Source organism: Curcuma longa, chromosome 11 (genome assembly GCF_044706935.1).
Source record: "Curcuma longa cultivar G26 ecotype Majalengka, Jawa Barat chromosome 11, ITB_CL_G26_1.1, whole genome shotgun sequence".
In the NCBI taxonomy this organism is placed as follows: Eukaryota; Viridiplantae; Streptophyta; class Magnoliopsida; order Zingiberales; family Zingiberaceae; genus Curcuma; species Curcuma longa.
The window spans coordinates 18,774,382-18,788,567 of NC_133871.1; the positions used below are offsets into that span (position 1 = coordinate 18,774,382).

General features: G+C 38.6%; 2 protein-coding genes across 3 annotated transcripts; one reads left to right on the forward strand and one right to left on the reverse strand.

The window, feature by feature from the left end:
* The first annotated feature begins 799 nt into the window (after window positions 1-799).
* On the forward strand, window positions 800-2,725 carry LOC141840148 (pentatricopeptide repeat-containing protein At5g13770, chloroplastic). The gene has a single exon (XM_074728054.1). It carries the CDS (start codon window positions 800-802, stop codon window positions 2,648-2,650), a length of 1,851 nt encoding a protein of 616 aa, XP_074584155.1. The 3' UTR covers window positions 2,651-2,725.
* Window positions 2,726-4,351: 1,626 nt separating this feature from the next.
* On the reverse strand, window positions 4,352-6,424 carry LOC141842099 (uncharacterized). 2 transcript variants are annotated; one of them, XM_074730315.1, is made up of 7 exons: window positions 6,183-6,424; window positions 5,435-5,978; window positions 5,236-5,358; window positions 5,087-5,152; window positions 4,925-4,990; window positions 4,725-4,763; window positions 4,352-4,657 (listed from the first exon to the last, which is right to left on the reverse strand). In XM_074730315.1, exons 1-7 carry the CDS (start codon window positions 6,407-6,409, stop codon window positions 4,487-4,489), a joined length of 1,236 nt encoding a protein of 411 aa, XP_074586416.1. In that variant the 5' UTR covers window positions 6,410-6,424; the 3' UTR covers window positions 4,352-4,486. The 2 variants fall into 2 exon arrangements, with proteins under 2 accessions (XP_074586416.1, XP_074586415.1); XM_074730314.1 differs by having other exon boundaries at window positions 4,502-4,649; window positions 6,183-6,409.
* Window positions 6,425-14,186: the final 7,762 nt, after the last annotated feature.

Here is a 14,186-nt window from a genome sequence, read left to right on the forward strand (position 1 = left end):
ATGAATAAATATTTTGAAAGGCGGTTTTTAAATGTATAAATTGTATTTTGGAGTTACTTGATCGACAAATCAAAGGAAAGGCCATCGTGGAGCTCAGGAGTGAGGTGGAGTTATTAGTCTTGTTAGAATGAATAATGTTTGGAAGAAGAATCCATTCACTTAACTTTCGAACATAGATTGTCATGCTTGTTCATGTGAAATTATACCCTCAAATATCTTAGTTTCATTAGTTCCCTAATTATTGCCCTTTCCTTCTTTTCTAAATTAAAAAATCGTCTATGCGGAGGATATACAACTTTTTTTAAAGAAAAAACAAAAGAAGAGAAGGATCGCACAAAAGTACTTTATGCAGGCCAAACTTAAAACACCAAACAAGCTGCTGATGATAATACAGTTATGTTTATTTTTATTTTATTATAAATTGTTTAATACCATTTTTTTATTTTTGTGCAAAATATATTGATATGGACGAGCTGTTCCAGGAAAAACCAGCTGTTTTTTTTTCTTTCTAAATTCTTATTATCTCTTACTTTATAATTATTTTAGTGTTAAAGAATTTAATGCGGTTAGAGAATTGGAAGTGTTGTTTGAATGGTCAAGAAGAGGTAGATATTTTTGGCGTCTAAGCGTGAACGAATCCAGCTCCGTGCCCGCGCCACGCTCACTAAATCTTACAAAATCTTACCGGCAGCTTATCGACCACGCGTCTTCTTTCTATTGGCCTGGTGAACCCAACAGCATCCACTAATGGATAAGGTATATATGAGCCAAGATCTCCATTTCTTCCGTCGATGGCCAAATGGAGCAGCTCCTCCACTGGTCTCCTTCTCTCCCTCCGAGAACTAAATTAACCCTTCCCCAATCCCAGCTCTTCTCCTCCTCCCCCTCCTCCTACTATTTGATTTCCACAGTCTTCGCCATCTCTTGCAGGAAACAGGGAGGAGCTGTGATAGCCAACTTCTCCAAATCCAGCCCTCCCCTGCTTCAAGATGCCTCCAAATCCAATGACCTCCAATCCGTTCCAATCCCTTCATCCATTTCCGACTTCGAGATCACAAACGAATTCATCCAGGGAATCTGCAAGAATCCCCAGACCGAATCTCTCGCTTTTCAGTATTATGAAAAGGCAAAAACAGATCCATCTTTTCGACCTGATAAAACGACCCTCAGGATTCTATTCAGGAGCTTGGTCAAGTCCAGGCACTGGAGCTCCATCTCGGTCCTCTTCGATGACTTGGTGAGCCTCCATGTGCACCCTGACGAATCTACCTGCGCTAGATTGGTGCGTAGTTGCATCAGAGCAAGAAAGTTCAAGCTGGTTGAGTCGTTGCTTCGAGTTCTTGAGTCCGACAAAGCCAGCACTTCTGCTGCTGTCTCTGCTTTCAGTTCGGCAATGCGCAGCTACAACCAGCTCCACATGTACAGATGTACGGTTTCGGTTTTTGATCAAATGATTGCGGTCGGGCTTTCCCCGGATTCTAGCTGCTACCGCTGGATTCTCCGAGCGTATCAAGAATTGGGGGAGACAGAAAAGGTGGTTGCTCTGTTTCTAGAATACCAGTCAAAAAAGTCTGAAACTTTGACTGCTGACTCTGTTGTGATATACTTGATCTTGTGTGATTCTCTAGGGAAGTCGGGAAGAGCCTTCGAAGCTCTCAGATATTTCAGGGAAATGGAAGAAAAGGGAATGCCACCAAATGCTGCAATGTATGCCTCGCTGATGAACTCATTTGCAGGGATTAGAGAGGCCGAAATCGCTGAAGATCTTTTCCAGGAAGCGACCAAAAAGGGCTTGGTGAGAGACAAGGCCGTCTTTATGAATCTGGTGTTGATGTATGTCGACTTGGGGCAGCTGGAGAAGACTCTCATGGTCGTGCAGAACATGAGAGATTTGAAAATTCATGTATCCGATTGTATACTTTGCACAATCATCAACGGATTCGCCACGAAAAAAGGTTCCAGATCGGCTGTGGCCGCATACGAGCAACTGATTTCTCTAGGATGTGATCCAGGGCAAGTAACATACGCTTCTATCATCAACGTCTACAGCCGGTTGGGGCTATCAAAGATGGCCGAGGCTGCATTTTCCAAAATGATAGAGAAAGGCTACGACAAATGTGTTGTCGCATACTCAAACATGATCTCGATGTATGGTAAGCTTGGCAAAGTTAGGGAAGCCATGAGGCTGCTCACAAAGATGAAGGTGAAGGGCTGCAAGCCAAATGTCTGGGTATACAACTCCCTCCTGCACGCCCATGGCAAGCTCATGAACTTGAGGCAAGTGGAGAAACTTTGGAAGGAGATGATACGAAGAAAGATTGCACCAGATAAGATCAGTTACACGAGCATCATTGGTGCTTACAGCAAAGCAAGAAGACTCGATGAGTGTGTGAAATTTTTTGCAGAGTTTAAGAGGGAAGGGGGGAAGGTGGATAGGGCATTGGCTGGGATAATGGTGGGGGTGTTCTCAAAGGCAAGCATGCTTGATGAGCTGATTAGCCTCCTCAAGGAGATACAAGAAGAAGGAATTGGTTTGGATGAGAGACTGCATGAGTCAGCTTTGTATGCATTGAGAGATGCAGGTCTCCAAGTTCATGTTAAGTGGTTTCAGCAAAGCTTTGGCTTCAAATATGATAAATCCTTTCAATGACTGCTATTTTACTCACTCATTTTCTGTATATAAACATTTCTGAATAGGATTTGTTTCCTTCTGGTTGCCCTCTAATTACTGAACTGCTAGATATTTTCGTCGTTCCTTTCTTCTGAGGCCAAGATTCTTGGATATTGAGATTGTTTAATTTGCACAGTTCAGGAACACTTAAATCTTGCAGAGAGCTTTGGACAGATGAGTAAAAGCTAGGATTTTTTATCACTTCATCTGCTACTACGCTGCCACTGCTTCCATTTCGGCGATCGGAGTGTTCATCATCTTCTCCTGCTTCTCCTGCGGCTCCAATGTTTCGCAGAGAGAAGCGTTCCTGGTCTCCCGCAACCAAGTGGCAATGAGGCCACTAAACACGGAGAGGCCGCCGAAAATGACGAAGGAGATCGTCGGGCTCAGCCGCCCTAGTACCACCAAGTGCGGTGCGATTGCCACGCCGAGCATGAGCGCCTGCCGGAGCATGGAGATGGCGAAGTTCCTCGCTTTGGTCGGGAACAGCTCGACGCAGTAGACGTAGAGGATGTCGAAGGCCATGAAACCGACAGCCTCCACGCACAACTCGGCAAAGCTGCCTTTGGGTTCGGTCTTCTTGCCGAAGAGGATGCAGAGGAAGAACAAGGAGGCGGGAATCTCTGCTTGAAACCTCTTGTGGCAGACGAGATTCCACTCGGCGATGATAGAGCTCTTGCTGCCAGCAACCCACTCCCATGCGCCCCTTCGAGATTAGCAATAAACTAACTGACAAAGTTCCACAATTTCCATCACCTACTGAACTAATTTCTGAAGCTCGGGAACCCACTTCTTCGCCCTCTCAAATGATTTCTAACCTAGAGAGAGGGATAGCAAAGTCAAGAAAATGTAACAAGGAAATGGAAAAAACACTGATTGTTGTCTGTAAAAAATCCTGGCACATTTATCGTCGATGGGGCGATGAAATCCATACGAGACGGTGCCCAGTCTGAATCAAACACAATCAAACCGCCAAAATCCAACCTTTCCTGTCCAAACTGGTCCTTGACGAACCCACGAGCGAGGCTGTGGTTCCCAACGCTCATCTCATGTCGCCCAGTAAGAACTAGGGTTTAACGAGATCCCGGATTTTAAACGGAACAATATGACGCAGAAAAATTCGACACACACGACCTACTATTGCAGGAGAAGCAGGCTTAAGAAGAAGAATAAGGCGCGGAAAGAGGGGAATCAGAGAGTCGCACCATGAGCTTGGCATTGATGCTATCCTTATCGATCGTCGCCATGGGAGAAGACGGTGAACTAGGAGGAAACGGTCATTGTAATTATTAAGCGTATACTTTGGCAAACCGGTCATTAGATTTTTTTTTGTTCTTAAAAAAGAAATTTTCACTTTGCTCCTAACTTGTTACAAAATTTCCATGCCACTTCCTAGAATTCCTAAATCAATTTCATTCCACCCCTTTCCCTGTTTCTATTTCTAATGACAGATATTAAACTAAAACCATCCTCCAATAAGATTGTCACTTTTGAATCTGTTTCAAAACACTCTTTTGCAATTAGTACGAGAGCTATTCTTTTGTCTAATTACTTAACTAGCTTGGATTATTTTATTTGATCATGCATTTAGCACTCATCAACAAGATGCTTCAGTATTATTTTTCACTTAGATCAAAATTTATTTAGGAAGAAAGGATCTCAAAGATCGCAGCTCCGGCAATTAAACCTTACACAGTCTCATCATAATGAGAACATTGATAAAAGAATGTATAGTTGTTAAGAAAAGAGATTTGATGATGGAAGAATTTGTTCATGCTACACGTGAAATCAGGAGGAGAAAGCTTGAGAGATCGTTCATCTGTACAAACAAGTTCTATAAGCTGGCATCAAGTAATCTAGCCCACAATTTTCTTTATGGTCTTCCGGGATGCAGGAAATAGGAACTAAGCAGAGCCCTTTACTTCTCAAATCAAGATTTGTCTCTGCTATCTCCTTCCTCGCCATCTCTCCCCGACCACTGTAATCCTGAAAAACACAGTAATTTGATCAACTAACAAAGAAAAATAATGTATCGAACAGCGTTACTAGCTACCTTGCTACTACTTGACTTTATGTATGGGTCACTAAGCAACTGCATGAAAACATCAAGAACTCATTAGTTATTGAAGAACAGGTAAGTAATCAGTAGGAAATCTTCATTTTCAAGAAAGAAGTTGTTTAGCTACTTCATATATGAATATTATTTCAGGACTTACCTGTTTTGTATCTGTAATGTACAAGAAGTTAAAGTACCTGTACTTGCTCGTGCAAAATTTTGATACAATTATATGTCTCAAAGAGCACTGATGCAGTGTCAGTCTGTCATCAAGCATAAGAATGGTTATGTTTCATGTTTTTCATTTTCTTTGTCAGTCACCATATGAACAAAGATGACTGATCAGTTATTGTAATCACCTTGCCGAAAGGTGACACAAGCTGTTGCAGCGCAGTGATCTTGTCTGTCAACTTCATCTTAGGTGCCTGCGAAATGTATATATGCATTTAAATACTTGAATACAAACCCTTCTTTTTACTGTATTAATCAGTTGGGAAGATTATTGCACCTTAACAGATGAAGCCGTTGAATTATCATACTTGGATTTCTTCAGCAGTCTCTCTGAACTGTCATCAGGTCTTTTCCTTTTCCCTTCACTTGTGGTAGTAAATGTTCTCCCATTTCTTCTATTCTACAAATTTAAAAAAGAAAGACACAAACAACTTTTTGATTTCTTAAAAAGGAAAATAAGCAATCACCAGACTTACAGATGAAGCCGAGCCTTCAAGCGGCGGGTTGTTCAAACAACCAGTGAAAGAAATACCATCTGACAAACTTCTAGTGCCAGTCCAAAGCAACTCATTTGGACACAGTTTGCTATTGATGCTCGTCTCCTGGTGCTGATCGTTAGTCTCTCCTTTAATGTTAATGCCTTCATAACTGCATGACAAGTAACTTGAACGTAATCTATCATGCTTAACATCAGCAAGGTTCAGGGTAGAGCACTGATCAGCCAGCAAAGAAGCGACAGGAAGGCTTGATAATACTGATGGCGAAAGAGGGTGGTCCAGGTGAGGGTTTGGAGGTGCTAAAGACCAGTTGATTGCCATGTCTGATGTGTTAGTGCTCAATCTCTCAACCTGGAGTCTGCTCAACTTCTCCAGGCTGCTCAGTGACAGTGGACTGCTCAGGTAGTCGTTAGCACCGCGGAAGATCTGGCCTGTTGTTAGGCTTTTGGAGTTCGATGGTTGCAGGATGCTTTCGCTGTCAGTATGGAGGTGGTTCGGCGTGTCTCTGCCGCCTCCGACGTTTCTGAAAGTTCAGACATAAATATGTGACCTAACATGCCTACTCTTGATCAAATCAGAACAGACTTCAATTCAATCTAGCCCTATTTGCTAACTAAAGACAAGTCCTCCAAAGGAAGAAAAGTCGCTGATCATCATTTGAAGCATGCATCTGTTAGGCACCAACTACTCTACTATTCATATCTTCTCCTACTTTAATTATACTTACAACAAAGCTTGGTTCCATAGTTGGCTCTGCACTGGCTCGCTGGAGATATTGGCCGATGAGGAACTCATGCTGAGGCCCGGTATGTTAGTGAAGCAAGAGGCAGGGTCTTGGTCGTAAGGTGAATGGTATCGGCTGCTAGGAGGTGGCCATTTGTTGATGGAGTGGTGAGTGGAGACAGAGGTGGCATGGATCTCCCACCAGCTACTGGAAGAGGATTCTTCTGCCATGACATGAATGCATGCATTCTCTTTGGCTCTTACGGTGGCAACTAGGAGACCATATAAAGAAAATCATGTAGCCATTTGCATGACATCGACTATAACTTTGAATTATGAGTAAAAAGGGAGAGGAAAAGGGAGGACAAAGAAGCGTGTCTATCCTTGTGTTATTTCCACTAAGTTTGTGTGGCATTATTGTTGTAGGAATTGGCAAGTGTAGGAGGGGGCCAATGAAGGATGGTAGGCCAACATTAGAGAAATGGAAAGCATTTTTGCAAACACCCAAGTGCATCTTTCTCTATAACCATGAGTGACTTATCGAAAAGAATTATGAGGTCCAAGGAGTGTTTTTGATGTCAAACTAAGTGGCGTGGACTTGTAGAAATATAATTATTTTTAAAATAATAACATCATTCTTCTCTTACAGCACATCAATACTATATCAAAAATATAAAACATAAAATAGACTCCCGTCATAAATTTGTATACCGTTCGATTTTAAAATCAATAAACCCCCTAAATCCTAAACCCTAAACCCTAAACCCTAAATCCTAAATCCTAAACCCTAAAATAAATCACTTATTCAATTTATGGCCTGAATTTAATCTTAACTTTAAAATCGAAAAAATCACAAATTTATGACAGGAGTTTGTGACAAGCAACTTTTTTTAATATAAAAATCTACTACTTTCTCCACTGTCAAAAAAAAACTTCTCAATAACTTTTTTATAAAATCTATATTATTAAATCACACCTCTTTCATTTATTATTTTTTCATTTAATATCTCTATGGCCCCACCTATATTTTTAATTTTGAGATAAAAGAACATCTTTGAAATTTTATTATCGCTCTTAAAGTAAAAAATCACAAATGTCATGCTTATAATGGTTCGATCTTTTTTATTCAGCTTTTTAATTTCACAAATCTCTTCTTTTCTGCAATTGGAGTTGCCCTAAAGTTATTCATAAACTTTACTCCATTAGATAATACGTATTAACATTAAAGTTAATCTCGTTAGTTAAGGTGGTCAAACTGATATGATGTAATTAACCAAATATCTAGTGATATTTGACCATTCCATTTCTCAAGGAAAATGATCAGCAGTCTTTTCTGTCCAAAGCATAAAACACAATCAATCAATTATATGACATGTAATTCTAACCGAGTCAAATCTTTAATTATCATAAAAATATAACGAACCGAAGTTTGATTCCACTAGATACAAGAAAGCATATTGAAATTAAAGGAAAGTCTAAATTCACATTGGCTTGACCATTCCACCTTGGAGAGCAACAAGTGTACGTGTTTCATTCCTTCCTTCTTTTAAATTCTATCTTCTTTAATCAGTCCTCTAAAGAAGGATCCATCAAATCTGTGAGATAGCAATTTGCATGTCATATTAATTAATGCTTATGAATACGTATTTTGTCATATTTTCTGGTTTCTTAATCCACGTTTATGGTGGATTTTTTTCCCTGTATACCCTAATCTTAATCTATATATATGACATCTATTTCCACTACAATTCCCTTTCATAGCTCATCTGAATTATCAAAATTGTGGAAAGAAGAAAATAAAGTATTTATAGAGATAAAAATTAGATTTGCTTAACTTTAATTAGGCACTAGAAGGGCTTTGTATAAAGAGAAAATAATTCTTTGACACTGACATGGACAGCCATCGTCCAACTCCAACTTCTTCTCTATAATATTAGCTTTGATTCACAAAAGGAATTAAATAAATTGATACAGATAATAAAATAAAAATTATTGAAGAAATCAAGAGAATATAGAAATAATGTATTATTCGCCTCTCTCATGGTTAACTGTTGAATAATGCTGCCAAATCATCAAGTTGAAAACACAATGACTGTGTAGATTGAAACAAACAATATTATTAAACTCTCAACCTCTTTAATTAGTTTACAATAGATAATAAAAGTTGATGAGGCCATTTAGCGCTTTCTCTCGGTGTGGTTGCCTTTGTCTTTGTCTTTGTCTTTGTCTTTTAGTGAAGGTTGAGAACAGAGTGATTTTAGTGGAGTGATTATCAATAATGGACCTCTTTAATCTTTTAGAATAAGATTTGTTTGATTGATTTGTATAGGATATTGTTTAATATAATACATCTTAGACTATACACGTGTATATAGATGAGCATTAATGAGTGGCATATAATTAAAGGCATTATCGATCTAATTAATATAATTAAATAGAGACAAATAGGTTTAATATAAATTGAGATAACAATGTTTTATATATATATATATACCCACCTTGGATTTGGCTCTGGCTCAGACTGAGCCAGGCCCATGACCTGACCAAGTCCTGTCTACTTGGATCAAAGTAGGGCACCTTGAGCTTGAGTTATGTCCGACTCTAGCTCCCGTGGCATATAATTAGATATTAATGGATTGTATATATAGAGATGAGATCGACTAAATTCAGGTGGCTCGTAACTTGACTCAATTTAAACTTGGCTTGGGTTGGAACCGATGAGCCAGGATTGTGATATGATCAAGTTGTGTTTAGTTGATCAAATTAAAGGAGGCTGTTTAGTTGATCAAGTAGTGATTACAATAACTGATCAGTCATCTTTGTTCGTATGATCCGGTGAGATTGAGTCTGCTCATTTTACGTTCGATGGTTTGGCATGTTGTCATCCGAGCATTCCCATGAAGTTGCTCATTTTACGTGTTACGGGTAGAGGGATGTTGTTCAGTGCGTATCTCTCTAATGCTTCGAGTGGCATCTAAGCCAAACGTGGGAACTCGAAAGATGCATGCGAGCTGTTCGGTAGAATGTCTCAGAGAGATAGATGTTGCATGGAATGCGATTGTTTCCGGCTACGAACTACATAGAGGTATGAACAGATGGTTTTGTTTTCGAAATGCAAAGGATGGGCAGTGCGCTGTCCTTCGACATTAGCTTCCCTTCTACCTGCCGTTAGCCAAATGAAGGCGCTGAGATCAGGTAAAAAATATTCATGGAGTTTGTACTATAAGGTTCTTTGTGATGTAGAAGATGTTTTGGTTAATAATGAATTGCTGGACATGCATGAAAAATCTGAGTGCTTAGTTACGCTCATAAAATATTTAACAACATGAGCTTCGAGAATGAGGGCTACACCTTGTGTGGAAGGATGGCAGGAGCAATGGTATAGGTGATATCTCAGGATATGTTGTCATCTATTTTGCAGTCATTTAATTGGTGGCTTCTTATTCATGTGACGATAGTAAAATCCTTTCATTCAATCTAGATTAAAGTTGAAGTTGTTAAACTTTTATTGCCTTCCTCAATGAAATGGGTACAGAAGATGCAATATCTTACAGTGCTATTATATCTGGTTGTTTCCCAAATGGCAATGCTGAAGTAGTCCACAGTGTCTCCAGAGGAATGTTATTTTCTTGGCTGATATTGATTCTTAAACTATGATCGGACTGATTCAACCCAAAAAAAAAAAAACTATGATGCATGTGATTACGGCTTGTTCCCACTTGATTGCTCTGCAACATGGAAAATACGTACAATCATGTGGCAAAAGGTGAAGACGCTCACCCCCGCTCCTCAATACCGGCCCCACAGCGACTTGAAAGGAGGAAATCATAATGATCGAGCGGCCTCTTCAAGTGGGAGGGATTTTATTTCTTAAGAGATTGTTCCTCCGAGATTCGATCCCTTTTCTCATGTGGCAATCTACCATCCGAGTATCAACTCAGCTATGCCCATGGGGGCATGGAAAATGCAATCATGCTTGCATATCAACTTGTGGGCTTGCCTTAGATTCGTCCATATGCAATTCTTTTGGTATACATGTATGTAAAATTTGGCAAAATTTTATATAAGGACAGATTTTGATATATGTTACATCAGGACATTGTCTCATGGAATACCATCGTTGTTTGCTACTGAATCCATGGGCTGGGCAAATAATCCATCTCGTTGTTCTTAAAGAAGAAACTGAAGGTTAAGTACCTGATGATATCACATTCATATGCCTTTTATTATCTGCTTGCAGTCATTTAGGTCTTGTTATTCCGAAACGCCTTATTTTGTGTTATGAAAGAGAAGTAAAATATGCTTCCTAGGATGAAGCATTTCATTTGCATGGTTGATTTCTTGGGACCTGGAGGTCTGCTGAACAAAAGCCTATAATATCATCCAATGGGTGCCTTTTGAGGTTGATGTTCATGTTTAGCCTTGTTTGGAGCTTGCCAAGTTCATAAAAATGTGGAATTAAGGGAAGAGTTGTCAAGAATGATTCACAAGCTGGGACTTGGCACTTGAGGGTACTATAAGTTTTGGTGTTCTCTGATGCTTTTAGGAGATTCAATGAGGCAGCATAAGTTGGGGGCATTCAAAATGAGAAAGGATTTATTAAAAGCAAGGCATAAAGTTGGGTAGAAATTTCTCATATTATTACTTTATCGGTGGAGACCGATCTCATCCAAAATCTTCAAATATACATTGAAGATCAGAGGAACTGATAGTGGGAAGTTGGGTACTGGGCTGACACAAGTTGTGCTCTGCACGATGTAGAAGAGAAAGAGCATACCCTTGTTTCCAATGAAATTTTGAAAAAGCATTTGCACTTTAGTTTAAAGTTTGATCAGTCTATTTTCATTAAAAAAAAAACTAGTGTGTTGGTGGAGATTGTAATATTGCCATTAAGTAAATTGGATACAAAGAAATTAAGCTAGTCCTGTAAGAGATGCTGACCAATTCCATTTTGAGGGGTGGGATGTCCATTTTTGACAATAATGTGTCGTAAAATTGTTGTATGGATATTGAAATAGATTACAGCTCAGAACCTGCAAATGTCGTAAAGACAACTTTCAATGGCATCAATTATTACCATTTGTTTTTTTTTTTTTGCAGATTCAAAGTGCCATGAATCATATATAACAGGTCGGTCAATAAAGAGAGTTTTAATTCATGGATGGATTTGTTACGTCATTTATGATATGGGATGTTAAGTATCTGGATATTTTCACACATATGTGATGGTTTGTTTCTATTGCCCTACATAAAACATTTAACCGGATATGCATCATTTTTCTAGATAATTTTATGATATTAGAATCCAGGTGATGTTTGTCTGCATATCAAGGAAAATCCTTCTTTTTTTTTTTTACTTTATATATGTTCTTGCTTTCTCTCTAAGCAGTTTGTGTCACTTTTTTGGTTTGGCTAATTTACTATCATCTTCATCTTGCCAACCTATTTGTGCAGACATCATAAATATAATGCGCATATGCATGGTGAGTCATAGTAATCCATATTTATTATTTTTGTTTTGAAAAGAATTTCTATTTTGCATCAATTGGACACATTAATTCTTGTGTATAGCACACAGCTATCATAAGATAGTACTTTTCCTTTTCACTGCATGGAAATTTTACAACCAAAGTTAGATATTCATCATCATACCTATTACATGATCAGGATTGTTCTTGTGATTCTGTTTGTTCGACTTCGCAAGGTATGCCTGAGATCAAATGAAAGAATCTCTATTTCCTGAGCAATGAGCCCAGGGTATAAACTTTACAAATATTGATAGGAAAAAAAACAGATCACTATCTAAAATTTATTGAAAACTCAGGGTCAAAATGAGAGAGACTTGTGATTGTTTCTGAAGGAAGATGACACAGTAAAAGTGTTGTACTGTCTTATTAAAGGAGTGATTGTTTCCAAAGAAAGGGACACAGTAAAAGGGAGCTGAACATTTTTCTCGTGACAATTGTGTCACTTGTTAATGGCTTTCAGAATATATGTCAATAAGCTGCTTTTCTGCATTCTGCAAAATTCTGTGTAGATAATTCCCAAAGATTTGCATATGAAAATAAACACAATATGTCACTTGTTAATGACATCTTCACTTTCTTTTTCAGTTGATGATACTTTCCTGCATTTATCAAGGTTATTCGTATTAATACTCATCACTGTTCTGGGATATGCATATCCTAAAACTTGAAGATAACTTGAAGTCAATCTCTAAGTCATTATATGGAATCCTGATTCATTATGTTTGTCGCTTCATCATACCATTGAGTTGAATCTTGAAAAGATCTACCAACTTACAGAGTGTGCATTGATTGCCTCTTTTTTCTAGCACTGAATTGCTGCTGATGCTTCTTAAATATACTTACTAAACATGACATTACTGATGTCAATCGAATGCTCTCAATTAATTAGTGCTGCTAAATGCCCTTAAGCCACATTGGTCAGGTTTGTTATCTTATTTTGTGACTCTAAACAGCACCATTCTAAAGTGAGCCTGGAGCCTGTAGTGTTTGCAGATCAAATGATGCAGCTTTATGAACAATGACAAGAGTTTATCAGCTGAAAGCCTCCTAATTACTCAAACTATAGCTCAGAAACAATTCAGGCATGTTCCTATATTTCTAGCATTATTTTAATTTCATGCCTAGAAAGCCTCAAAATTACTCAAAGTGTAGCTCAGAAACAGTTCAGGCATGTTCCTATATTCCCAGTATTATTTCATGCCTAGGTTATTGAATCTTACAAGTGTTGAGCTCGTTCATCAATGTAGCCTTCCATGGAGCGAACTCCATGAAGGGATAAGATCCATTTAAGCGGCTCTGAGTGGTGGATAGACACAGTTGATAACATTAACAATTTGCATGTGTATCAGGAAAGATGAGTCTGATAAGCAAATCATGTAGGATCAAGTTTTTGCAGGTAAAATCATGATCTGAAACCAGTAAACATGTGAAGTAGGGCGAACAGGATGGAGAAACAGCCCCACACACTGAAATCAATCATCTTTGATACAACTTTCTCGAGATGGTTTAAAGATGAGAAAAAGGACAAGAAAGGGGAACAAATTCCTCTGAACCAGGGGAAGCCATGATTGCCGTGTAAGAGGTAAGATCGATCGATTCAAAAGCCTTGCTGCTTTGCTGCTCACATGAAATCAAAGGGACACAATGATGAAGGTCAAGAGCTGCTTTAGTTTTAGTCTCATATTTGCATGCATTAGCTCTGCTTTTCTTCGCTCTTTGTTTTCTGCCACAAACCACACGTGAAGCACTTTACGTATGGTACGTATATATTTTTAATCAATAAGCCAAGGTAATGTGAAGCCATACAATAGAAAGAAGGGTCATTAGATACTCCTTGACTTTACATGACTTGTGAAATTCTTTTTATTATAATTGTTATTGTAATAGTTAGATTGTACTTTGTCGTATGATACTTTTCTAATTCGTTGACCTAGCTAATTGTCAAGTTAGTTGAGTTTCAAAATAATACAAAAATCAATCTAATTATAGGCGATCTTTCCATATATTAGTGGAATACTCACGTACGCAAAGTGGGGATAAACACTGTAAACATAAAGATCAGTGGGGTGTGCAGTTCAACAGCTAGCCATGGTGGAAACGACGATAGTACGTACGTCTGCATCTCATAATAAATCAAATTTCAAAGCATTAAATATATTGTTCCATTAGCAGTATCCCAAAGTTTCGCTGATCTACTATTCACCTGTTGCTTTCCCCCTTTGTCTCAATGGGACAAGAAATAATAATTATAAACGCAAATTTAGATGCCAATGCCGTCCAATCCATCATCATTCCATCTGCAGCAATTCCATGATTCCTTTCTGTCACGTCCTTAATTCCTCTCTACTGGATGAGGACTCAAATAATGCAACTGTTTTTTCAATGATTTCTGAGATGGAAAAGATGCATGTAAAGGATGGAGTTTTTGGTGCTGTTTCATCGTTTTTCACCTCGAGCTAGCTAGTGGAGATGTGAAGAGT